Source organism: Peromyscus leucopus, chromosome 4, assembly GCF_004664715.2.
Source record: "Peromyscus leucopus breed LL Stock chromosome 4, UCI_PerLeu_2.1, whole genome shotgun sequence".
Taxonomy (NCBI): domain Eukaryota; kingdom Metazoa; phylum Chordata; class Mammalia; order Rodentia; family Cricetidae; genus Peromyscus; species Peromyscus leucopus.
In genome coordinates this window covers 146,675,427-146,703,013 of record NC_051066.1, presented here as the reverse complement: position 1 = coordinate 146,703,013, position 27,587 = coordinate 146,675,427, and the positions used below count along the sequence as shown (strand labels likewise).

Genomic DNA, 27,587 nt, shown 5'->3' with positions numbered 1-27,587 from the left:
AGCATGTGAACTCCCAGCAAGTTACTCTTATGTAGCTAGAGTCAGCAACACTTATTCTATGGACAGCACCGGTCACTGGGTAAGTGTTTATTATGACACTCCTTCATTACTCCAGAGGCAGGCGTAGGGCTGGCTACATGCATGGAAATGACACTTGTTGCATGCTTAAATACATGAAGATGTACAAATTCACAAATTTTTAACCTTGGCAAGAAAGCACTATAGCTAATGGTTCCCACCCAAATGTCACAGAGTGAGTCTTGGCCTCCTCATTAAGATTGTTAAGGCCTAGTCACTCTGAGACAGGAACTAGCCCATGTTCTACATTGTGTGAAGCCACCTAACCAAGGTCTCAGTGGAAGACCAAAGTCTACCCAAGGTTGCTAGTATTTTGGTAACTGATCCACAAAAAGAACATCTACAAGGCCTCTTATTCTCTGAACCACCAAATAGATCTCCAAGATACAGACTCTTCTTCCAATGTCCCCAAATCCCTTGGTCCTTGCAGATTGGCTTAAATGAGCCATTTTAGGCTTCAGCTTTCACACTAACTCTTCATTTGATGCCAACTTCCAATTTCGCAGCAAGCTCAGGACTTACTCAAATATGCCCTAAGGCCTGTAAATGAAGCAGGTAGTCACTATAGGTACAGAACAGAACACATTCTGACTGCTACCTTTCCCAAGCTACAAGTATGCTTCTAGCAGTACAACTGCTGACCTCTGGTGTAGTAAAATAGACTACCAGAGAGCTTAGGGAGGCTGTGGGGAATAAGAACAGAGCATATTCTTTTACTCTGCTCTTACTAAGCAGCCAATACCAGTACATGCTGCCTCTGTGTTGTGAGGAGCCCATAGAGACCACAGCAGCTTTCTCCTGATTACCTCCCACACACCTAGAAGTAGGGTTGCAGGCTTGTCAAGTAGCCTGTGGTATAAGAGTTCACAGTGGTTTTGGAGGGAAAGGGCCATAGAGAAGTTCTGGGTATTGTCCCCTTTTGGCCTTTTGCTGAGGTGGCCTATGTTGGAGCCACAGTCAGAATAGGCAGTGGCAGTGGCAAGTGAAGTCCCCTTCACAGACTTCATGGTACAGCATGGAGAGAATCTTCAGAAAACAGCCATCCAAGAACCCACTAATGCCCACCTACCTCGGGTAATCTGGCTGTATCAGTGGAGTCAGAAACAGAAAATGCTCCAAGGCAGCTCCAAGCTTAGGGCACTGCCCACTGCAGCACCAGGCAACACCAAGTATTTTCAGCAGTCCTATGGAAATACTTAAAGGCTGAGGGCAATAGCACAAAACATGTGACTAGATGATCACTGCAATACCTCAGGTTGAGTCCATCTAGAGCCAGAACAGCAGGGAGAGGCCAGAGAAGAGTCAAGTGAAGCATGAATACCTATGTGGGTTCACCAGTCATGTCCACTGTGTTATGGATGTTTCCATGCACTGTCCTTTGGTCCTCTCTGGTTTTACACGGAGGGGGGAGCCTAATCTGACAGAGGCCTTAGAGGCCACCTTGATGCTTGGACCTGTCCCATGGTGTTGTTACAAGGTCTTCCTCTAGGATTAAGCATCCTGAGCCAAAAGAAAGGCCATTCAAGGCCCTGGATGCTCAAGGTTCAGGGTCAACCTAGAGAGCAGTGACCTGTGTGAGTTCCGTGTTGGGTGTAGATGGGCTCTGTGGGCTGACAGGCACCATGGGCAGGTCCACGCCTAGTCATGCCGGCCGTGGTACTGTCTCAGAAGTCTTGCAAGCAAGGCCCACATCCTTGGCAATGCTGCGCACACGATCAGAAACCTGCACCTCCCGATGCAAGGCTGAAGCACAGCAGAACTTTCTAAAGCAGGCCTTGAAGTTCTCATCCAGGAAAGCATAGAGAATGGGGTTGAGACAGCTGTTGACATAGCCCAGGGCTGTGCAGAAGCGCAGGATGGCTACTGCAGCCTCACTGCCTGGCTGAACACCCAGTCCTTGGACCAGCACAAAGACTTGCACAGGTGTCCAGCATCCCACAAACACAGCCACCACCACCAGCACCAGCCGTGTGATGCGCCGCAGATTCCGGTCCTTCTCTCGGGAGCCTGAAAGCAGACGGACACCACGGAGCCGCCGAATCATGAGGCTGTAGCAGACAGAGATGATCAGCACAGGGATGATGAAGGAAAAGAGGAAGATGCAGATGGCAAATACCGGGCCCCAATAGTCCTGAGGGGCAGGGATTTCTACCAGGCATTCGATCTCTGCAGGAGAGAAATGGGGTCAGAAGGGCCACCAAGAACCATGGGGAACTGGTCAGAGAGGAGGACCACCTACTGACCTTCATCTTCCACTTGTGCTGAGCCCATGATGGCAACAGGAACACCAACCACTGAGGCCAGGGCCCATATGGCCACATTAACAGCCTGGGCTTTGCTGGATGTCCGAACATCAAGGGCACGGATAGGGTGACAGATGGCCACATAGCGGTCTACACTCATGGCAGTCAGAGTGAAAGTGCTGGTGAACATGTTGTAGTAGTCAATAGCAATGACAGTCTTGCACAATGCATTCCCAAATGGCCAGAAGCCCAAAAGGATATCTGTGCCCTGGAAGGGCAGTGTCAGCAAGACCAGGGTATCAGCCAGTGCCAGATTAAATATATAAATGTTGGTAGCTGTCTTCATCTTGGTATGCCTGTAGAGAACAGGAAGAAGAAATGCTCCACTTGGCCACTTTGGCTGGACTTGGCAAAAGGGGCCACCATGAGGATCATTATCTTTGAATCTCTCAACTTCAAAGTCTCCAAGGAAGCTTGTTAAATGGCAGATTCTGCACTACACCCAAGGTCCATTGAGCCAAACACTTTAACAAGCTCCTCGTGTGATTTTGACATCTACAAAAAGGTTTCAAATATTAAAGAGAGAACTACCCTGGAAAATTTGGGGCATGGAGGAGCAATTGAGTATATATCTAATCTGAATGTGAGCTTTGTGGAAGAAATCAAGAGAGAAATACTGTCTTCTCTCCTGAATCTCTCTTAACACTCCTCTCAGAGGTTTTTCAGGGCACTGCCTGGAAAGTTTATCAAAGGTCTTTCAAGTGACAATGTTGTCTAGCAATGGAAACAGGAATTGGTGGGCCACCAGATGGCTCAGCCAGTAAAGGCACTTACTGCCAGTTCTAACAACCTGAGCTCAATCTCCAGGACATTCGTGGTGGAAGAAGAAAACCAACTCCCTCATCTGACGTACACATCCAGACAAACACACACATACACATAAATAAATGCAATAATTTTTTAATTCTAAAAAAGGAAACAGGAAATGGTGACAAGAACAGAAGATGTACTAATTAGGTTTGATTGTATCCAAGCACCTGGAATCATGGTAGGAACATTGTAACAAATATTAATGAAATGAATTAATGTTTATGATAGTGGTAGGGAAGGGTGGTTATAGGGATAATGCTGATGACAGTGATGGTGATGAAAATGATGGCAGTGATGATGGTGGTATGGCAGTGGTAGCACTAAAGATGACAGTAGTCCATGTCAGTTGAGTTGCTATCAGGGAATCTGGGATTAAGTTCTGTTTCTTAGCTATTAAGTCCAGAGACCTTAATTACAATAAATTGCAATGTCAATAATAATGGTAGATATCTGAGACAAGCTCTTACATAGATTTTTATTTCATTTGAGGCTTACAAAAATGCTATTTTGATCCCTACTCTGAGGGAAAGGAAACTGAGGCTCAGAGGAGCTGAGTAGCTTTTTATAAGGGCTTAGAACTGCTAAAGTGTAGAATGGGGCTCATTTCAGATTTTTTCTGGCTCCCGACATACATCCCATTCAAATATACTGTGTGCTATCTCCAGTGTGGCCACAGCAATTGCTGAGAATGGTTCTCTGGAGATGCTGGAGGATAAGATGGCCTCTCTTGTCTACTCTAATGCCATAAATGGTTCCAAGAGTTTTAATGTCCCAAACACAAAGGAGAAATGTGGGAGAGAAATACTGATGACAAGAAGGGTGGGCAAGGCTTATAAACTGCCCCAGGTTGCTGTACTTCTTGCCAAAGACACACCCTCTATCCATTAAGAGGCACATGGGTCACAGAATAGTTTCCCACAAGAGTCCTCTACAGGAAGTCAATACTGGGAAGGCTTTTCCTACTGCACTGTCTAATCACATATCACATACATACACACATGTGTGCACACGCACATACATATGGCTATATAATCCGCATTTCCCACTTAACAAATAAAGGAAACAAGGCCCATGGTGAACAGGGTTTGTTCAGAAATACTAAGAGGATGGTAATGAGGCAGGGTATCGACACTGTACTGTTCTGTCCTGCCTCCACCAACACTGATACCATCAAGGGGACCATAATCTCTTTCTTCAGAGCCAACTCTTTTTTTTGTTTTGTTTTTTGTTTTTTGTTTTTTGAGACAGGGTTTCTTGAGCCAACTCTTTTTGAAAGAAGAAGAATCTTATATCAGTGAAGGACCTTGCTATAGTTATTTACCATTAAAGTACCTCCCATGTCTTTCCAATGCCCAAAGAATTTGGTGTCCCCAGCCTGGCATTCAAGTCCTCACCTGCTGTCTCCAGTCCCCCTCAATGCCCTCCCAGCTGGAAAAAAAACAGAGACCATCATTGCCACAACACATTTATCCATTGCACACTCCTGTGCAGCTTTCTGGTCCATAGAACTGTACCTCATACTGCCCCCATCCATGTCCCCCCACTGTCGACTCTACCTCAATCACCCAGTACTGCTGCCTTCTTTTTGTCCTCCAAATTTTCCCATTTCTGAGCACCAGTAGAGTGTGGGATCAGCCAAAAACATTCACCATGAACAGAGATCCCAAGAGCCAAAGAACAAGGGCTTCAGCCCCTCTACCTCTCTTTGAGAAACACTAGGATCCTGTGTACCCATGAGGTCATTCACACAGACAGCATGGCACAGACTTATCTGCAGCTCCAAGCCTCCAGGTGGTGACACCTAGTCTGGAACACATGGGGGCAGAATAGGAGTTGAACATCAAGGTTGAGCCTGCCCTCTAAACAGAGAGGAAAGAAATTTGATGGAGCAAGTAGAAAAATCCATACTTGCTCAGATTCATCCACAACAGCCTTCTGGCTCAGGTTCCCTCTCCACAGATTGGTGGGGCCCAGCCTACCTGAGGATGACATACATGACGAGGCAGTTCCCCAGCAGCCCCCCGATGCACACAGCCAAGTAGAGCCCCACGATGGTGACCTTGAGTCCAAGGGGCAGGAAGGCGCTGTGGCTAGCATTGAGCAGCAGGTGGTGGGGTACAGTCTCATTTAGGAGAGACAGGTTGCCTTGAAAGTGGCTGCCATACAAGACTTCCCAGAATGGGGCAGGGAAGAGGGACTCCATGCTGTCACCCTGCAAAGTCACTCAATATAGTTCCTGGAACAGGGCACAGAAAAAGTGACCACAGTGCTAGACACAGTCCACTGAGGCCTTAGAATACAGCACAACTAGCCTAACAGGCACATGGAACACCTCCATGGACATCCACAAACACTAGGCACACACGTAGACACAAGGACAAGGACAAAAGCACACACATGGACACATGATAGCACACACAGAGGTATGGGAGCACATGTAGCCGCAAGGTTACTTCATGTTAGGATTACAGACTCATACAGAAGCTATGTAGAGGTAGCTACACAAGCATACATGTCCACCCACAGGGACTCAGGGGCACACAGCCATCTGAATACGAAAATGCCTAAACCATCTGAAAGCACACTGGAGCACAAAAGACATGGGATTTACCCAGAAATACCTAGGGCTCAGTCATTTCACATAGCTTCCTCCCAACCCCCAGCCCCAAATTCCCCCCCCACACACACACACACAGCAGCCGCAGTAGCTCTCACTAGAGTCCCTCTTACCTCCAACAGCACACACAACCTCTTCAGAAGCTGGGCCAAAACAGACCCTAATGCTTAGCAGAAAAGCAGGCAGGCAGGAGCACAGTGGACTAAGCAGTGCTTCTCACTCCAGCATGGGGTCTGCTCAGGCTGTGAATGGCTCCTTGTTCCTAGCTTCTGCTCCGAAGATAAGATATTGACTAGACGCAGCAGCCGGTGCGGCAGCCAGAAGGCGGGGGAAGGGCAGAAGGCTGCGGCTGAGAGAGGGAGGGGCTGTGCAGGTTGGAGAAGGGAGCCAAGAAAAGGAAGATCACCAGACCAGAACACCCTAGGCTCCACACCAGGTAGGAACAGACAAAAGATTAGAACACATATGAAGTGATGGACCCACCCACCCAAGACAGGCACACTCAGAAGCTGGGACACATAACAGGAACATCCATAAACACAAAAATGGAGACATGAACAGGAACTCAGACACATACACACATACACACACACACACACACACACACACACACACACACACACACAGCCTTAGACATGAAGACACACTCGGAGATGTACACAGAGAAAGATGTGAGGCTCTAACATATGCAAATGTTGTTTTGGGGTGTGTGTGTGTGTGTGTGTGTGTGTGTGTGTGTGTGTGTGTGTGTGTTGGCTGGTTGATTGGTTGGTTGTTTTGGAGGGGGGGGCTGTTTGCTTAGTTTGGGTTTTTTGTTTGTTTGGTTTTGGTTTTCTGAAACAGAGTTTCTCCATGTAACCCTGCCTGTCCTGGAACTCAATCTGTAGACCAGGCTGGCCTTGAATTCAGTGATCCACCTGCTTCTGCCTCCCAAGTGCTGGGAGTAAAGATGTGCACCACCACCACCCAGCAAAAATGTTTTGTACAGCCTAGCACAGACCAGATTTTGCTGGCTTTCTTGCCCAAAGCTGTCCTCAGCCAGGTGTCTAGTGGGAAAGCAATAAACAGCAATATCCTGACCCAACTAATTCTCCAGGTAAAGGTCTTGTTGCAAATAAACATGAGATTGTCTGGACTGAGGAACCAGTACTGCCCTGCATCTACTGATGCTGCTTATACCTAATGTACACCAAGCCCAAGACAAAATTGAGCTCATGAACCCCCACTACACGTGGCCATTGCCACCCATATTATCCTCACACAAATGAAAGCATCACACCTCTGAGGTCTGAAGCTGCCTATCAAAATGGCAAGAATAAGAGGAAGCCAGATCTGCTGGTCACTTGGAGCCAACACCACAGCTGAGCCCCAGACATGAATTTTGGAATACACAGAGTTGGCAAGCTCCTAGGGACCATGTTCCTTGCCAGCAGAGGGGTCACAGTTCATTGAAATAAAAGCCATAAGTCAAGGTCATGTAGACTAGGGACCCTATGCTGAGTCTCTAGCCATCATCAAATCAAAGGCTTGTTTTTCCTGTCTGGGCTGAATAAGAGCCAGACCTCCCACATACAGCCAGACCCTGCTCCTTCTCCAAGGATGGGGACCTGGTTGCTAGGCAACTCACAGAAGTGTTGCTAGGATACCTGTCCAACCAGAAAAGGCCAAAGCAGACAGACGCCCCAGGACTCAGCATCCCAAGCTGTCTCCAAGGACTCGTCTCTGCAGCTGAGACTCGGAAACACATGGACACTCAAGGAAACACACGAGGACACATTCCTGCAAATTAACAGAACACATACAGAGATACACAGCCAGGCACAGTATAAAAACAGAGACACAAGTGATATGTGCTCAGAGATGCACACAAAGATCACATATTCAAACCAACAAGGTGCATGCAGGCACAAAGAGAAAAATATAAAGAGGATGTGAATAGGTAGGTACAGATTAAGGCACTTAGATATGCAACACACTCTCTGTCTCTGTCTCTGTTTCTCTCTCTCTCTTCTTTCCTCCCTCCTTTTTAACTCCCTCCTTCCTCCCATCCCAGACAAAGATGACACCCTGATCTCAAAAGTCTGAAAAGGTAGGAACTCAGACAGGCTGAAACTCCTGAAGCATCTTCTCCAAACAACCTCAGAGTTCTCAGCCAAGCTGTCTCTGTACCTCTATGGAGGCTCTTTTCCTAACAGCCTCCACCTGCCTTCCAGTCCAGGCTCCAGATTTGGAAAGAGGAAGCTATAAGCATTGTAAGTGTAGGCAGAACAGAGCCACAGAATGTCCCTTCCTCTCATGGTCTTGGGTTGGCTCCTGTGTGCTTTGCCTTACCCCACTGCATGGATTCCCACACCCAAACTAGCTTCAATCCTGCCTATTCTAAGGAGCCTTCCCTGTCCTCAGTCCCAAGAGTCCTTGGCTTAGCTTCATGGCCTCAACTATGACTCAGCTACAATGCTGTCAGGTAAAACTGAGCTCTGGTCTCAGCATATAAGTGTGTACCAATAGAATGTAGCTCAGAGTCCACATGCTCACATATTGTCTCAGGTGGAAGAATAATTTGGTCATATGACAGATGAGGTGGCCAAAATGGGCACTGGTAGCACAGAGGAAATAGCTCTAGCATCTTGAGGCCAAACAGAAACTCAGCAAGAATAAGTGGACTTTCTAGAAAGGAAGAAACAGGACAATACAGAACATAAGTGAGACAACAGGATCAGCAAGAAATGTTGTTCAGCTTTCTATGGCCCCACACTGTAACACCAAAATGTCATTGGTTGTTTTTCACTCTTACTCTTTTTGCTCTTTTTTGGGGGTCTGCCTCAAGCTCCCAAATAAATCACACACAGAGGCTTATTCTTAATTATAAATGCCTGGTCTTAGCTTGGCTTGATTCTAGCCAGTTTTTCTTAACTTAAATTGTCCCCATGTACCTTTTGCCTCTGGGTGCTGTGGATATCGTTCTGTATAAATAAAACACTGATTGGCCAGTGGCCAGGCAGGAAGTATAGGCGGGACAAGGAAAGAGGAGAATTCTGAAAAGTGGAAGGCTGAGTGGGGGAGACACTACCAGCTGCTGCCATGACAAGCAGCATGTAAAGATGCCGGTAAGCCATAAGCCACATGGCAAGGTATAGATTTATAGAAAGGGGTTATTTAAGATATAAGAACAGTTAGCAAGAAGCCTGCCATGGCCATACAGTTTGTAAATAATATAAGCATCTGTGTGTTTATTTTATAAGTGGGCTGTCAGACTGCTGGGGATTGGCGGGACCCGGAGAGAAAACTCCAGCTACATCCAGGTGTAACACAAATTGCTAAATGATCTTATTAATAAAAAAAACAAAAAACAAAAAACAAAAAACTGGAGCCAGATATTGGGGTGAATGCTGAAAGATCAGAGAAGCAGAACAAGCCACAGCCAACCTCACCTCACCAACTCCTCAACTGATCCTATTTCCTCAGACTGAAAGCCTCTGAGTCCTCACTCAAAAGGATATATCAGCTGAACTGCTTAAAAGGATCTAGTTCCTGGTCCTCATGCCTTAAGAGCACGAGTTCCTGTTTCCTCGCACCTTATATACCTTTCTGTGTCTTGCCATATTACTTCCTAGGATTAAAGGCGTGTGTCCTTCCCAAGCAAAGACATGAGATATCAAGTGCTGGGATTAAAGGCGTGTACTATCATTGCCTGACTTCTATGTTTAATATAGTGGCTGGCTTTTTCCTCTGATCCTCAGATAAGCTTTATTCGGGTGCACTGTATATTGGGAAACACAATTTATCACCACATCTGGGTTTTTTTCTTTTTCTTACTTCTGTATCTTACTTTCACTCTTATTCCATGGCTGCCTGGATGGCTGGGTGGCTGGCCCCTAGCATCCTCCTAGATACCTCTTGTTCTTCTTCTTCTCCTCCCAGATTTCTCCTTCTATTTCTTCTCTCTGCCTGCCAGCCCTGACTATCCTTTCCCCTGCCTCGATATTGGCTGTTCAGCTCTTTATTAGACTATCGAGTATTTTAGACAAGCACAGTAACACAGCTTCACAGAGTTAAACAAATGCAACATAAAAGAATGCAACATTTGCATTATTAAACAAATGTTCCACAGCATAAACAAATGTAACACATCTTAAAATAATATTCTACAACAAGGGGACATATAACATGAGAGTATTACTGACAACACAAACAACAGCATGACTCAAGTACACAGATCACTGTTGAAGCCACCAAGGGCTGTACATGAGTGTCAGAAGCACCAAGGCAAGGTCCAGAACATGACTGTGTAGTCCTGGCTATTCTGAAATTCACTATATAGATATGGAAGGACATGGCAGCATGCAGGCAGACATGATGTTGGCTACATTTTGATGAGAAGGCAACAGGAAGTAGTCTCAGTGTCACACTGAGGAAAGCTTGAACAAAAGAGACCTCAAAGCCCACCCCCACAGTGACACACTTCCTCCAAGAATGTCATACATACTTCAACAAGGCCATACCTTCTAATAGTGCCACTCCCTTTGGGGGGACATTTTCTTTCAAACCACCACACCTATCTTCACAGTGCCAAGCGTCAGCTGCTGTCCATGACCCCTTCATACCTTCAAAACCAATTCTACCTTAGAGACTTAGACATTAACAAGTTCAGCATTCATTAGATGCAACCTTGGCTGCCTCTGGAACACAGCTTATGTGTGTTGACTCTGAAGAAAGACTTCCCAGAAGATTTTGCCTCAATGATAATGTTCTCTTCTTAAGCACAGCTGATTTTTCAACTCCAACTGACCAGCATCAATTTGTTCTAGCAAAGCAAAGGATTCATTTTAGTGATTCTTTATTTATTTTCCCAAGACAGGATTTCTCTGTCTTAATTCAAAATACAGAACAGCCCCAGTAGTCTTTAATGAACTCTCAAACTTCCCTCTGAAACTTCACAAGGCAGGCCCCTAATGTCTGCATTGCTCTCAACATTGTTATCTTCCAAGCTTCCTACAAAACAGCCTGCACATTTCTGAGCGCTCAATGGCTTTTCTAGCCAAAATTCCAAAGTATTTATACAAACCTCCCAAAACAACATGGTCAGGTCTGTCACATCAATACTCATTCCTGGTACTAATTATTATCTTAGGGTTTCTATTGCTGTGATAAAGATTATGACTCAAAAAAGCAGCTTAGGAAGGAAAGTGTTTATTTCAGCTTACAGTTCCACATCACATCCCATCAATGAGGAAAGTCAGAGCAGGAACTCCAACAGGGCAGGAACCTGGAGGCAGAAGCCATGGAAGACTGTTGGTTACTGGCTTGATCCTTGCAGCTTGCTCAACTGCCTTCTTATAGAACCCAGGACCACCAGCCCAGGGGTGGCCCTGCCCATATTGATCTGGGCCCTCCCACATCAGTCATCAAGCAAGAAAATGTACCAGACTTGCCCACAGACCAATCGAGTAAGGACTTTTTCTGAATTGAGGTTCCCTCCTCTCAGATGAGTCTAGCTTATGTCAAGAGGACATAAAATTAGCCAAACAGAACAGATACCAACTATTTATTTTATAAGGAGATAATGTTCTCTGAATAGGGTAGATCTTCCATGAAGGCCAAAGCATTAGTTAACTCTGAGAATGTTTTAGTATTCCTTATATATTTAATAGGCCAAAGTTTATATATAGATTTAACTATTTGTCCACTAAAATGAGTTCTATAATCACAATTATAGGAATGCCCTCTCTGAATTACTATTCTATTGCTATTTCAAAATACTATGACCAAGACAGCTATCAAAAAAAATGATTAATTGGGCTTATGGTTTCAGAGGGCTAGAGTCCATGATGGCAGAGTAGAAGCATAGCAAGAGGAAGAGCTGAGAATTCACTTTTTTGTTCGTTTTGTTTTGTTTTGTTTTGTTTCAAGACAGAGTTTCTCTGTATAACAGCCATAGCTGTCCTGGAACTCATTCTGTAGACCAGGCTGACCTTGAGCTCACAGAGATCCATTTGCCTGTGCCTCCTGAGTGCTGGGATTAAAGGTGTGTGCCACCATGTCCGCTGGAAATTCACATCTTGATTTGCAAGTAGGAGGAAGAAAGGATATGTTGAGAATGGCATGAGTCTTTTGAAACTTTCCAGTGACACACTCCTCCAACAAGGACCAAGTATTCAAACATACAAGCCTATGGAAGCCATTTTCATTCAAACCATCAATCCCTATGGGAATAATTCTTTTTTAAAAGATTTATTTTGCCAGATGGTGGTGGCAGTTATTTTTATTTATTTTTAATTTTGTGTACATGTTGGGGGTGGGCATGTACACATGAGTGCATGTACCCACAGAAGCCAGAAGCATCAGATCCCCCTGGAGCTGGACTTAAAGGCAGTTGTCAGCCATTCAGTGTGGGTTCTGGGAACTGAACTCTGATCTTCTACAAGAGCATTATGCATTCTTAACCACTGAGCCATCTCTCTAGCCTCCTAAGACAGTTTTTGTTGTTGTCATTTTGTTTTGATAAAATTTACAAAGACTAGATTAATAGTGTTAAAAACTTTTATTGTTGTAAACAGAGAATGCAGCATTAATTTTATCTCAGGGAATTGAATTTTTTGCCTTGAAATTTTTTTTTTTTTTTTTTTTTGGTTTTTTTGGTTTTTTCGAGACAGGGTTTCTCTGTGTAGCTTTGCACCTCTTCTGGAACTCACTTGGTAGCCCAGGCTGGCCTTGAACTCACAGAGATCCACCTGGCTCTGCCTCCCAAGTGCTGAGATTAAAGGCGTGCGCTACCACCGCCCGGCATGAAAATTTTTAATAACTTCATTCTTAACGTAGTTGTAGCCATGTCCAAATTCTTTAAGTTTAGTTCTCACAGTCATTCTACAACATACTTTAATCTTCTTTGTTCTTGTCTGTTTTCATTTTAGAACAGTCTTTACCTTACCATTCAAAATCCTTTTGTATCCAAAGGCAGTGCTTCTCTTTAGTCTTCTTTTACCAAAAATACATTTCACACCTATAACCTTTATATCTCTTTTTCTTCATTTGATGATTCTTTAATGTCTTATTATAACTATTGTTATAATTACAAATTTAGAAAACACTCCTTTCAATAAGATAATTATATTTCAAATTAAAACTAGAAGCTTTATCTAAAACACATCTTAACTATCTAACAGTTACAGATACAAATAAAACATATTAATAGTCTTGAGTTGGGGGAGTTACTTGATTGCTTGCTTTAATACAGGATCTCACTATGTATCCATGGCTGACCTGGAATTGGCTATGTAGACTTAGTGATCTGTCTCTGCCTCTTGAATGCCGGGATTAAAGATGTGCACCAAAACACCCAGTGTGTGTGTGTGTGTGTGTGTGTGTGTGTGTGTGTGTGTGTGTGTGTAATCCTCTGGTGTGGGGAGGTGTGGGGGCACAGAGGCCAGAGATATCAGATCCCCTGGAACTGAAGTTACAGTTGAGTCCTCTGGAAGAGCAGTAAGTGCTCTGAATTGCTGAGCCATCTCTCCAGCCTCGATAGCCTTTAAGGTTTTAATTTCATTTATTTATTTTTATGTGTATGGGTGTGTAGTGGGTAGCCATTCCAGCTTGGATCTGGAAGTTCCAGCCCCCATTGAGACTCTGGCAACTGTCACACCTACGAGGCGGGGCCAGGGGAGGTGCCTGGAGACCCAAGAGCTGGATGGGCCAGTGCTCTCTCTGTGCGCTCTCTCAGTGCCGGGACACTGAATGGTGGAGGTGGACCTGACCGAGCAGAGCTCCAGAGAACGCCACTGGACTGCGATACACCTTTCCCAGACCCTGCGACCTATCTATCAGTTAATTTGTGAGTTACGCCATTAAATAAATATCCTTTTAACTACGTGGAGTGGCCAAAATAATTTCACCAATATGGGTGTTTTGCCTGTATGTCTGTATAAGTCATGTGTACAGTGCCCTTGGAGCCCATCAGATTCCATAGGACTGGAGTTACAACCAGTTATGAGCAGTCATGTTGGTGCAGAAAATTGAACCTAGGTTCTCTGGAAGCAGCCAGTTATTTTTAAGGGCAAAGACATCTCTCCAGAACTGTCTTGTGTTTTCTTAATATATTTTAATTAATTAATTATTTATTAAATATTTAAATAATTTTTTTTTTTTTTGGTTTTTCGAGACAGGGTTTCTCTGTGTAGCTTTGCGCCTTTCCTGGAGCTCACTTGGTAGCCCAGGCTGGCCTCGAACTCACAGAGATCCGCCTGGCTCTGCCTCCCGAGTGCTGGGATTAAAGGCGTGCGCCACCACCGCCCGGCTTAAATAATATTTTAAATATAACATAATAACAGGCAATTTAAAATGGCTTTTATTAAAGAAAAAAAGCATTCACTTCTCACTAGGGTTTGTGAAGCATCAAAAAAGCAGAATAAAGTTTTGTCATTTCTGACTTTACTCCTTTTGAATCAACTATATATCTAGTAGCTGTGTTAATCATTTAATAAGTATTTTACTGAAACTATCCTATCTTCCTTTTTGTTTTTTTTTAGGACAGAGTCTCTCTGTGTAGCCCTGACTATCCTGGAACTCACTATGTAGACCAGGCTAGCCTCAAACTCACAGAGATCTGCCTGCCTCTGCCTCCCAAGTGCTGTGATTAAAAGTGTGTATCCAACACACCCTGCCCAAAGTAGGTGAGTTTATTTTTTCCATTTTATTTTTTTTTTCAAGAGGATGGTTTTTCTGTCCTTATGAAACTAACTCTTTTTTGTTTGTTTGTTTGTTTGTTTGGTTGGTTGGTTGGTAGTTTTGTTTTGTTTTGTTTTTTGAGACAGGGTGTGGTAGTTTGAATGTAATTGGTCCCCATAAAATCATAGGGAGGGGCTATTAAGAGGTGTGACTTTGTTGGAGTAAGTATGGCCTTAGTGGAGGAAGTGTGTCACTTTGGGAGTGGGCTTTGAGGTTTCCTATGCTCAGGATACTGCTCTGTATCTCAGTTGACTTCCTGTTGCCTTCAAGATGTAGGATTCTCAGCTACTCCTCCAGCACCATATCTGCCTGCATGCCGCCATGCACCCTGCTATTATGATAATGGACTGAACCTCTGAAACTGTAAGCAAGCACCCCAATTAAATGTTCTCCTTATAAGAGTTGCCATGGTCATGGTGTCTCTTCACAACAATAAAAACCCTAACTAAGACAGAAGTTGGTACCAGGGAGTACGGTATTTCTGTGATAGGCCTGACTACGTGTTTAGAGGAATTTGGACTTTGGTACTTTGGGTTATGAGAGCAGTGGAATGCTTTAAGCAGTACTTAATGGGCCACACTAGTAGAAGCATAGGAACAGAGGTGCAAAGAGTTATTTGAACTGTTAGGGGGTCACTCAAGATGTTTCAGAGAATTTTAGTATGTTGCCTAGAAATTGTTCTTAGGATATTTTGGTGAAGAATGTGGCTTCTTTTCACCCTTGTCCAAAGAGTCTGCCTGAGGCTAAAGTGAAGAGTTTTGGATTAATTCTGTTGTCAGAGTAAATCTGAAAACAATGTAGTATAGATTTTGTCATGTGGTTATTAGTGGTCACTCTAATGAAGATTTACAACAAAAAGGAGCAAGCTGAGCAGGGTAAATTGAAAAATGTAATTTTTGAGGAGAAAAAGAGCACCAGGAAGTGGAATTGAACTGAGTCCGGTGTTCAAGAAGATAAATGGATTAAGAAATTGAGTAAAGGGAGTGGTGACCTCAAGGCAAGATCCCACCCAGCTAAGTTTCCAACTTGTGAAAAGGAACTAAAGAAAAGGTTAGAGCCAGGTGTGGTGGTGCACGCCTTTGATCCCAGTACTGGGAAGGCAGAGGCTGGCAGATCTCTGAGTTTGAGGGTAAACTGGTCTAGAGATCCAGTTTCAGGACAGCCAAGCTTAGGCAGTGAAGGACAGAAAGCTGGTGAAGATGTAACTGAATGAGAGGGCCATGTTCCAGCCCCAGTGCGCAGTAGAATTTGGCAGCTTCAGCCATGCATTTCTGGCTTTAGAGTTAAGAGTAGAAGAAATGGGTTATGTAATTTGCCTCTGTGCCTAAAGAAAGCTGCTGAGGCCAGGCATGTGTCAGGGGGTGTCCCTGAATGGAAGCCTAGAGAGGCCATTTCATGAAGCTGTGAAGTTGAAACCTGGATTACCTTGGAGAACTGAAAATGTTAGAGATCCCAGAGTCATGGGATAGCTGCTGAAGAAAGTTGCTAATAGGAAGTGGAACCAGCCCAAGAGAAAAAAAGTGTATTGCAGTCAGCAAAGCTAAACAGAATTGGAAATCTGAAGAGTGTTTTGACATCAGACATGGAGATGCAGAGTCTGGAGTTTGCCCAGATGGTTTTCAGCTTTGCTTTGATCCAGTATTTCCTCTCTATGCTCCCTTTTCTGCATTTTGAAATGGTAATGTATATGCTGTGCCATTATATGTTGGAAGTATGTGATCTACTTTTTTATTTTGATTTTTACAGGTGATTACAATTAAGAGATTGCATGAATCTCAGAAGAGACTTTGAACTTTGGACTTTAAAACCTTGTTGAGACTGTGAAAGACTATGGAGACTTTTGAAATTGGACTAAATGCATTTTGCATTATAATATTGTTACAAGCTTATGGGGGCCAGGGAGTGGAATGTGGTAGCTTGAATGTAATCAGGGCTGTAATCTCATAGGGAGTGGCTATTAAGAGGTGTGACTTTGTTGGAGTGAGTATGGCCTTGTTGGAGGAAGTGCGTCACTGTGAGAGCAGGCTTTGAGGCTTCCTATGCTCAGGATACTGCCCAGTGTCTCAGTTGACTTCCTGTTGCCTTCAAGATGTAGGACTCTCAGCTACACCTCCAGCACCATATCTGCCAGCATGCCACCATGCTCCCCGGCATTATGATAGTGGACTGAACCTTTGAAACTGTAACTGAGCCCCCTCTAATTAAATGTTTTCCTTATAAGAGTTGCCATGGTCATGGTGTCTCTTCACAGCAATAAAAGCCCTAAGACACAGGGTTTCTCTGTGTAGCCTTAGTTGTCCTGGAACTTGCTCTGTAGACTAGGCTGACCTCAAACTCTCAAATATCCACCTGCCTCTGCCTCCCAAGGGCTGGGATTAAAGGCCTGCACAACCACCTGATTAATGAAGCCAACTCTTTACATGGGCTTTGATGGAGGTCATTGACCAGCGGTATAAATCATGGTGGGGCATCCCAGCTTCAAGAGATCAATTCATGATCACCTTGCTGTGAAAGGTACAGCTCATGAAATCTCACACATTAAAATGCAACAATGAAGTTTGTTATAGATCTTTGGAAGCAAAGCACATATATGTCAAAGAAAAATAATATTTGCTTTGGAAATGTCCCTGAAGGCAGCAGCTTCTAATATGCCCTGAATGTTGAACTTCTTTTTAATATTTATTTACTTTTATTTTGTGTATATGAGTGTTTTGCCTGAATGTATGTAACATGCAAACTATACTTAGAAGGATAGACAGATGTGTACCTGGTGCCTAGGGAGACCAGGAAAAAATATCAGATCCCCTTGAACTGGAGTTACCGGTGGTTGTGTGAGTTGCCATTTTTGGTGCTGGAAACAAACATGGGCCCTCTACAAAAGCAATAAGTGCCCTTAACCACTGGAGCCACCTATCTATCCCTCAATGATGAACTTCTTAATGACTTTGTCCTTGGCACATACCAGGCACAGTTGATATGATGACTAGTTTCCCTGGCTGCAGCCCTTTTGGGCAACACTATTGTCGTTTTTTCTTCCTCCTCATCCTTCCCTTTTCTCCTTCTCTGTCTTCTCCTCCTCCTCTCCTCTTCCTTCTTCTTTAGCAAACTTGTTTCTTCTTCTTCTCCTCCTCCTTCTCCTCCTCTACCACCTCCTCCTCCTCTCCTTCTCCTTTCCCTCCTCCTCTTCCTCTTCCTCCTTGTCTTCTCCTCCTTTTTCTTCTTCTTTGGTCATCTTGGAGCCAGAACCCTAAAAGCCATAAAGGTAAATATTAATACCCAAGATTTTGTAGTTCTGGTTTAGATTTATTATTCATCAGTTGAACTTAGACAGGCAATTTAATTATTTTTTCCAAAAGCATGAAAAAATTACTAATCCCAAATCTGTATTTTTTTTGTATTTTTAATGTTATGACTCTTCTTAGAACAAGGTAGAAAATTAACATCTTAAAGACAGCATAACTTAATTCTTACATGTTAAAGACAGAGAGGCTAATATGATTGTTGATAAGGCTTAAGACTCATAGACACCCAGTAAAAGCATGAAGTAAAAATGTGAAGCTAGTCATATATACTTAGGTAATATCTAATTCCTATTTGAAGCTAGATAGCAGAGTAGGAAGCTGCCTTTACTGATGATAAGATGGAAATATCTTCCTCAATGTGACTTTAGGCCAAAGCTTTTTACTCTTTTAGTTTATAGTAAAGCTAAATTATATTTCCTATGCTTGCTGTGTATCTAAAGGAAAGAAAAAGGGAAGGAAATAAAAGACTGTAGATTCCTGAGTAACACAACATCTACCCACCTAATGCAATCCTATCTAGTGTAAGGTTTAAAAACACAGACACATACAGCAGTTGTGTTTTTAACCTCTCATGAAATGAAATGCATTGAGTCTAAATTCACCTATTTTGACCTTAAAAGTCACAGAAGTCGGCCTGGCAGTGGTGGTATATGCCTTTAATCCCAGCACTGGGGAAGCAAAGACAGGCAGATCTCTGAGTTCAAGGCCAGACTGGTCTACAGAGCCAGTTTCAGGACAGCCAGAGCTACACAGAGAGACCCTGTCTTGGAAAGAAAAAGTTATAGAAGTCATAGAAAAAAAGTTTTTCTCAGAGCATTGTAGAGGAAGAAACCGGCAGAGTTCCCCTTTTTTCTATGCTATTAGCTTCTAAATGCAAAGAAGTAGGATGTGATTACATACAATGTTGTGGAATATTCCTTTACACTGTGTGAAGATATGTCACTGTGATTGGTTTAATGAAAAGCTGAACAGCCAATAGCTAGGCAAGATACTCAGGACAGAGAGGATGCTGGGAAGAAGAAAGGAGACACCATGAGATGCAGAGCTATCAGGGTGGGCACTATGGAGATGAAGTATTAGAACCACGAGGCAGAAAGTAAATTAATAATGGGTTAATTTAAGTTATAAGAGCTAGTTAGAAATAAGCCAAAGCTATCAGCCCAGCTTTCATAATTAATAAGTCTCTGTGTGGTTATTTGGGAGTTGGCAAGTGGGACAGAAAAATCCGCTTACAAGACCCTGTCTCAAAAACAAAACAAAATAATAATAATCAGAATAATATGATATGATATGATGAAAGCAGAGAAGACAGGCAGGAAAGAAAGGGAATAAGCGCATGCATGGTTCATGGTCCCAAGAGACATCACAGCTCCAAAATATTGGATACTGAATAAAAAGACCTTCGTGTTTACTCCTCGTTCATCCACTGGTTCCCACAAGCTGAAAAAATCTCTACCTTTTATCATTTTCCTAAGGAACAGACTTATGTGCCTTGACAGGAGAGGAAGTAAAAAAATTTTGCTTAATTTTCATTAAGATTGTTGGCAAAGTCAGGATTGATATAACGTACCATACTTAGATGTCATGAGCATTGACAAGACTGGAGAGAACTTCTGTCGGATCTATGACACCAAGGGGCACTTTGCTGTTCATCATATTATACTTGAGCAGGCAAAGTGCAAGTTTTTCAAAGTAAGAAAGATCTTTGTGGGCACAAAAATAATTCCATATCTGGTGACCCATGATATTCAAACCATTTGCTACCTTGACCACCTTATCAAGTTGAATGATACCATTCAGTCTGATTTGGAGACAAGCAAGATAACTGACTTCATCAAAATTGACACTACTAACCTGTGTGTGGTGACTGTGAATGCTAACTTGGGAAGAATTGGTGTTATTATCAACAGAGAGGAAGATCCAGGACCTTTTGATATGGTTCACATTGAGAGATGACAATGGTAACAGCTTTGTCATTAGACTCTCCAGCATTTTTGTTACTAGTAAAGGTAACAACTGTAGTGTTTGTTTGTTTGTTTTGGTTTTGGTTTTTTTTGGGTGGTGTTTTTTTGTTTTGGTTTGTTTTGGTTTGTTTGTTTTTGTTTTTGTTTTTGTTTTTGTTTTGTTTTTTTTTTGTTTTTTTGGTTTCTCTGTATAGCTTTGGAGCCTGTCCTGGAACTCACTTTGTAGACTAGGCTGGCCTCGAACTCACAGAGATCTACCTGCCTCTGCCTCCCAGAGTGCTGGGATTAAGAGCGTGAGCCACCACCGTCCGACTTGTAGGTTTTTTTTTTTTTTTTAAATAACTCTTTTGGCTCTTTACTCTTTGTGGGGCCCACCACCCAGGTCCTAAATAAATCACATGGAGGATTATTCTTTTTTATGAATACCCGGCCTTAGCTTAGCTGTTTCTAGCCAGCTTTTCTAAACTTAAATTATCCCGTCTATCTTTTGCCTCTGGGTTGTTGTTTTTTTTGTTTGTTTGTTTGTTTGTTTGTTTTTTGTTTGTTTTTTTTTTTTTTTTTTTTTTTTTTGGTTTTTTCGAGACAGGGTTTCTCTGTGTAGCTTTGCGCCTTTCCTGGAACTCACTTTGGAGACCAGGCTGGCCTCGAACTCACAGAGATCCGCCTGGCTCTGCCTCCGGAGTGCTGGGATTAAAGGCGTGCGCCACCACCGCCCGGCCTTGCCTCTGGGTTTTTATCTTTCTCTATTTCTGTATACCTTTCTTTACTTCTTACTCTGTGGCTTGCTGTGTAGCTGGGTGGCTGGTCTCCAATGTCCTTCTCTCCTTCTTTTTCTTACCCCTTGATCTCTCCTCCCAGATTTCTCCTCCTATTTATCTTCTCTGCCTGCCAGCCTTTCTCATGCCTTGCTATTGGTCATTCAGATTTTTATTAGACCAATCAGGTGTTTTAGACAGGCAAAGTAACACAGCTTCACAGAGTTAAACAAATGCAACTGTGGTGATATATTGTGTACCCTAATAAACTTGCCTGAACTCACTCTTTTTAGACTAAGGATTTCATAGAGGTAAGAACAAGTGGCTGGCTGTTCTGCTTCTCTGATCTTTCAGCTTTCACCCTGATATCTGGCTCTGGTTTTTTATTCAAAGACCATGTAAAATGCAAACAACATCTGGCATCCAATGTGTGGGGCACTAATTCACAAAAAAGTCACTTGTCTGTGGCCTTGTAGGTCCCGGACCTACAGCTGGAGTCTCCACCCCATGTGGGCCAGAGTCCCTAACTTGCTAGCTAAGTTTTTGTTGTAGCCTCTCTGCAACAAACTCCATTAGTTTTTTTGGGCTCCAAAAGCCATAGGAGTTAGCTGCTTTCTTGAATTCCCTTGTGCAGATGACTGGCTCTTTGGCTTCTCTCCTGGTGGGTTGTGGGTTCTGCCTGGATCCCCCTCTTGGGCTGCTACCATACTAGATAGCTGCCTTGAAACCCACTCAGGCTTCTACTATTCTATGCAGAAGCAGTCAGCCTCACATCTGAATTGTCATTGTCAGCAGATTTGGTGAAACAGTTGGAAATTCTTAAAGGGAGAAATTAGTTAAAAAAGAATCCCCATGCTGCGCCCCCCCCCCATTGAAAAATGGGAAACATTCTACAATGGAGGGAATTTGGTCTTTGATAATACATTTGACAGTCTGGAAATGGAACAACTAAATGAGAAGATGATTAATGTAGATGGAATTTATGTAATGTTAATTATAAATATTAGTTTGATTCTTTCTGTTTTATCATTTTAAAAAGTTGGTTAATGTGAGTGCCAAGATAAAAATTTTAGAAAAACTTGTTAAAACAGATCATAGAGAAATTCAGACCCAGACAGAGGAATTTAAAGGTGAACCAATCTCAGCATTGCATTAGACAGTTTCAGAAAGACAGCCTAAGGTTTCAAACAGCCAACCTTAATCTATCTAGTAACCTTACAGAAACTGCCAAATGCTTGAGGCTGTGTAAGAGCTGACTGGACTCCTGTGAAAATGTTAGATTTGACGAGATTCAAAGAAGCTATAGTATCATATGGTATGCATTCCCTGTTTGTAAAGCAGATGTTAAACTCATGGTCAACTTGTAATAGAATTATCCCTCAAGACTGGAGAGCTTTGTTTACAGCTGTCTTAGAAGCTGGTCCCCAGTTACAATGGAGGATCTGGTGGAAGGATGAGGCTAAGACCATTGAACAACAATGAAGTAGGGCTAGAGGTATGGAAATCTCCCAAGATCAACTTCTTGGAGAGGGTATTATGCTAATGTAGAAAGGCAATCTCTATATGATGACCACGCCATGGCTTTATGCTGAATGTCAGCCTTGAATGCTTGGAAAAGAATTGAAGAAGTAGGAAGGAAAATCGAGTCATTTACAAATGTTATACAGGGCCCAAAAGAAACCTTCACTGATTTCTTACAAAGGCTGTCTTCAGCATTAAATAGAATGATACCACATTCAGAAGCCAGACAGACAATAATTGAATCTCTGGCTTTTGAAAATGCTAATGCACAATGCAAAGGGGTAATTATGGCTTGCAGCAATATACAAACCACGACTTATCAGGACAGATCAGTCACTGATAGTCTGGCACATTCACTAACAATACTTTAAGTTGAATCTCAGCATGAGCTTCCAAAATGATAGTGGTGAGGAGACAAGTGACATAACTCTATATTGTCTATATTGCCTCAGCTTTAGCAGCCTGAGGAGTTTCCTAGACTTAGGGATCTTAACTAAGATCAAACCAGAAGCACTGGCTTTGACACTGAAAAGACTTTTAGGACTAATCAGTATAATAAAGATATTTAAACATAAGCATAAGCAGGAGGGTTAAGAGAAAAAAAAGCTGCTCAAAGAGAAAATAGAGGGGCTGAGGAGATGGTTCAGGACTTAAGAGCATTTGCTGCTTTTGCAGAGGACCAGGTCCCAGCACACATGGCAAGCAGCTTCAGCTTGCCTGCGCCTTCAGCTCCAGGGATTCCAACACCCTCTTCTGGCATCCAGGGTTACCCAAATACATGTGGCATACAGAGAGAGACAGAGACAGAAAGAGCAACAGACAGACACAAAGAGATACAGAGACAGAGCAGGTAAGGAAGTATAATTTTTTAAAACTAAATAGAATATACTTCAGAGCAAGTTCCAGGATAGCCAAGGCTACACAGGGAAACCCTATCTTGAAAAACCAAAAAAGAAAAAAAAAGAATATATTTTAAAATTTAAGAAGAGGGACAGAGAGAGAAAATATTTCTAAGAGTCAGTATGAGCTTCCAAAAGGAAAGTGGCTTTTACAAATGTGACTTTTTTAAGTTTGAGTGTTTTGCCTACATGTATGTCTGTGTGTACCCTGTGTGCCTGGTGCCCACAGAGGCCAGATGAGGGCATTGGATTCCGTTGAACTGGAGTTGCAGACACTTTGAGCTGACATGTGGATGCTGGGAACCAAACTTGAGTCTTCTGGAAAAGCAGCCAGTGCTCTAAACTACTGAACCATCTCTCCAACCCCACAGATGGGATATTTTTTAAAGATTTATTTGTTTGTTTATTATGTACACAGTGTTCTGCCTGAATGTATGTCTGCATGCCAGAAGAGAGCACCAGATCTCATTATAGATGGTTGTGAGCCACCATGTGGTTGCTGGGAATTGAACTCAGAACCTCTAAAAGAGCAGCAGGTGCTCTTAACCTCTGAGTCATCTCTCCAGCCCCCAAGTGAGATATTTTTAAGGTTTATTTTTAATTATGTGTATGTTTATATTTGTGTATAGGTATATATATGTGAGTACAGGTACTCTCAAAGTCAGAGGCATCAGATTTCCCTGGATTTCTGTAATTGGAGTTACAGGCAGTTGTAAATCACTCAACCTAGATGCTGGCAACCAAACTCAGTTCCTCATAAGAGAAGTTTATGCTCTTAAACTCTCAGCCATCTCTCCAATCCCCAGAATTTTTTTTATATTTTTTATTTTTTTAGACAGGGTCTTACTATGTAGCTGTCCTGGAACTCACTATGTAGACCAGACTGGCCTCAAACCCTGAGATCCACCTGCCTCTGCCTCCCAAGAGCTGGGATTAAAGGTGTTTGCCACCACCGCCCAGCTGGGAATTTTTAATATAACATGAGAATTCTTTTCTCTCTGCCCAAAATAATTTTTATTTTATTTTTTATTTTTTTTATTTAAATTTTGCCCTGTTAGAAAACAAAGGAGGAAGAGGCAAGGTCAGAGAAAGGTAGATGACAGAAAGGAATTGTCCTCAGAACTTATCTTTAGCTTTGACATCACAACTAAAATTATTTTAAAAGTAATTCTTTTTGTTTTTTTGAGACAAGGTCTCACTATGTAGCCTTGACTGGCCTAGAATTCCTATGTGGACCAAGCAGGCCTCAAACTCATACAGATCAGCCTGCCTTTGCCTTATAACATTTCCTTTTAACTTAGATTAGTTTTTAGAGGTCCTATTAATTTTTGTATATTGCCAATTTTGTAATTTATTTTTATTTAATGATTTTTAAATTCCAATTAAGCACACTGTGTAGTGGATAGCTGTTCTGTCCATGACCTTGTAACACTACCCCTAGACATGTAGCAGGTAACTGTCCTACCTACCTATGACCTTGAAGTACCTGCCCTTTAGGCTGCACTCTCCACTCACTTGTGGGCTGGATGGTGTGGACCATCTCATTGGCAGAACAGTGTTGGACTGTACTTCAGCTTTCCAGGACCCAAAGTAAATCTCTCATGCTGTAGTGAGTTTCTCTCCACCCCCATAAATTCCTTCACCCTTTAAGCAGACTCCATGGATTTCTCACATTATGTGGTGCCCAACGTGGGGCACAAACCCAGGACCCTGAGATTAAGAGTCTCATGCTCTACCCACTGACTGTCTAGGCTGCCAGCTGTCTCTGTCTTTTCCTGCAGTTTTTCAGAAATCGCTTGTTTGCACTTCCTGTTTTCTCAGGAATATTATTTTCCTTCTCAGGTCTTTGATGAGGTTGAAGACTAGATAGTGACACTTACAATCCTCTCATATATCTTAGCTAAGAACATTTCAGATAATAAAGTTATATTCTTTAAGATAGAACAGCTATTGGAAGAATCTCTGTAACATGCCATTTACCTATGTTCAGGACAATTCTGGATTTTAGCATGTGTCTCTTGTTTGATGCTGTTCTCGCTGGTTGTATTTCTATTTTTGTTTATGTTTATTACCTTTCCCCTCTCCTGGACAATACTTGAAAATCGTTCCTATTATATATAGTTTTGTATTTGGTTAGAACTTTCTTATTTAGACAAGAAGGATAGATGTAGTGGATAGCTGTTCTGTCTATGACCTTGTAACATGGCCCCTAGAGATGTAGCAGGTAATTGTCCTACCTACCTATGACCTTGAAGTATCTGCCCCTGGGGCATAGCTTGAGGCTATCCTTAAGACCTGAGCCACATGTAGGCTGCACTCTTCTCTCTCGTGGGCTGGATGGTGTGGACCATCTCAGCAGCAGAACAGCATTGGACTGTACCTCAGCTTTCCAGGACCCTACGATTTAAATTTCCAGCACTATAGTGAGTTTTCCCCCCAATATAATCCTTCACCCTTTAAGCAGACTCTGTGGATTTCTCGAATTAACACTGTCCATTTATGTTTTGTTTTGTTTTGTTGTTAGGACTTCTAGTTAAGTGCACAAAATAAATTAAAGTTAGTTAGTATAAAGTCAGGTTGTCTTCTCTGTTGTTGTTAAGACGGGGTTTTGATATGTATGTAGTCTTGACTGGGCTGGAACTTGCTATATAGATTAGGCTGGTCTCAAACTCACAGATATCTGCCTGCTTCTTCCTCTGCAGTGCTGAGACTAAAGGCATGTGCCACCACACTCAGATCACCCTCCTTCTCACTAATACTTGCAAGTTCAATTAGCATATGTTTTATCATCAAACATAAAACCAATTGGAGTACCAAATATGTTTTTCTTCAAACACTTCCTCCCTTCTTTACATTGATATGGAAAGAGTGTCCAAGGAAAAACAGACTGGATGCTAGCAAATTAATAGAGTTCTGAAAGCAAACCAGAAACTGAGTGGTTGAAAACCAAAATGCTTTCAAAGCAAACAAACACAATGGATAATGTAGACAGTGGTTCTCAACCTTCCTAATGCTATGACTTTTGAATACAGTTTCTCATGTTGTGGTGACACCCAACCATAAAATTATTTCATTGCTACTTCATAACGGTAATTTTGGTAGTTATGAATCATACTGTAAAGATCTGGTATGCATATGCAACCCCAAGAAAGGGCCGTTCAACTGCTGACCTAGAGTGACTGGCAATTACTAGGGGAAGGAGAGTCCTTTTCTTCAGGGATGCAGCCCCTGATAGTAGCCAGTAATAGCGCTATATCCACATCCACATGTGCAGCACTGAATGGACTCAGTGGGTTTAAAAAGAACTCAGGAGTTGTGGTGGCAGTGTGCACCTCTAATCCCAGCACTCAGGACCAAAATCTACCTAAAGAAATAATGTCAAATGGTTTGGACACAAAAATTTCCATGCTAGTTCCTGGCTCTAAGGCAGGTGACTCCTCCTATGAAAAGTGATTCACTCTTGGAGTCCCACACTTGGGTACTATAACTGTATATGCAAAAACACAGCTCTCACCTCAAATGGGATAAGAGAGAGTTTATCCTGGAGCCAAATATGAGTGACCATGGCTCAGGAATACAGATTTGTGCTACCCCAAATTCCATGTTCCAAACAATAACAGTTTTGTGAAATGTTATAGTAACAGAACAAAAAACCCATAAATCAAGGGACTTTTCAAATGAACTGGTAGAAACATCAGGAGGGCAGTTGCAGCAAAGTAGAGAAAGCTCAGGCTACAGACTTCAGATGCTATCTGATGGCAAGCTTAGCCTTTGGGTCAGTGGAATCTAGTAGTCTGCTAATACTGTCCAAAAGGTTTCACCTGTTAGTCACAATGATGTTAGGCTAGACACAGAGGTAATAAATAATGACTATTAAGAAGGCTAAAGATAGCCCATGAGAAATTGTAATTATGCTCTGTACCTGTAACACTTCAACCTCTCCACAAGCATTGAAGTTCTCATCAATTAATACACCTAACAGAAGGTTCACTGGAAGGTGCTATTCTTTTCAAGAACTTTGGTTCACAGAGTTTTCCAACCCCGTAAATGCAGAGGAGTTATAGTGCCTTCTTATAGAACAGTATTTTCTCCTGCTCCCTGTGTGACCCACCGACTGCAACCCTCACCTCCTACACAGGGAGACTGGCCAACTCTGCATATCATACCTTATGGCGCTCTTTCAGCCTCAGCAGACCAGGGTCCTATGAGCGAGGCCTGCAGAAAGGGTACACAGAGAACTCTGTCTTAAAGAATGGATCCATAGTAACAGTGTATTTCCAATTGAGTATTGTGTTTCCAGGAAGTCTGCTTGGAAGAGGTGGCCCACTGGTGAGCCTCTCCAATTCTGTTTCTTCCTAAGACCAGAATCTTCCTCCTCAAAAGCTCCATGTTGGTGCCAAAGTCCAGCACTAACCCCAAAGACCTGCACAGGAAAGATCAGGAAGAGCCTAGGAGTATTGGAATGCAAATGCTTGAGAGCTAGAAAATGGTTCTGTTGGGAGCTATTTGATAATAAAGTCTTTTAAAAGAGAGTAAAGTAGGGGCTGGGAAGATAGATTAGGAGCACTGACTGCTCTTCCAGAGGACCCAGGTTCAATTCCCACATGGCAGTTCACA

General features: G+C 42.7%; 1 protein-coding gene and 1 pseudogene across 7 annotated transcripts; one reads left to right on the top strand and one right to left on the bottom strand.

Annotated features, from left to right (window-relative positions):
- Positions 1 to 71: 71 nt before the first annotated feature.
- Positions 72 to 6,499, bottom strand: Oprl1 (opioid related nociceptin receptor 1). Of its 7 annotated transcripts, XM_028885195.2 has the most exons (5): positions 5,922 to 6,499; positions 5,171 to 5,427; positions 4,586 to 4,619; positions 2,322 to 2,677; positions 72 to 2,244 (listed from the first exon to the last, which is right to left on the bottom strand). In XM_028885195.2, exons 2-5 carry the CDS (start codon positions 5,316 to 5,318, stop codon positions 1,721 to 1,723), a joined length of 1,062 nt encoding a protein of 353 aa, XP_028741028.1. In that variant the 5' UTR covers positions 5,319 to 5,427; positions 5,922 to 6,499; the 3' UTR covers positions 72 to 1,720. The 7 variants fall into 7 exon arrangements, with proteins under 7 accessions (XP_028741028.1, XP_028741027.1, XP_028741032.1 ...); XM_028885194.2 differs by lacking the exon at positions 4,586 to 4,619 and having other exon boundaries at positions 5,922 to 6,497; XM_028885199.2 differs by lacking the exon at positions 5,922 to 6,499 and having other exon boundaries at positions 4,891 to 5,263.
- A 12,673-nt stretch (positions 6,500 to 19,172) lies between these two features.
- LOC119087820 lies at positions 19,173 to 20,848 on the top strand (annotated as a pseudogene).
- Positions 20,849 to 27,587: the final 6,739 nt, after the last annotated feature.

Excerpts from the sequence above, each read along its gene's own strand:
- Oprl1 (XM_028885194.2), bottom strand. The coding sequence starts at position 5,394 with ATGGAGTCCCTCTTCCCTGCCCCATTCTGGGAAGTCTTGTATGGCAGC. Across the intron at positions 2,678-5,170 it reads GTCATGTATGTCATCCTCAG|GCATACCAAGATGAAGACAG; the intron begins GTAGGCTGGGCC and ends TGTTCTCTACAG. Across the intron at positions 2,245-2,321 it reads AGCACAAGTGGAAGATGAAG|AGATCGAATGCCTGGTAGAA; the intron begins GTCAGTAGGTGG and ends TCTCTCCTGCAG.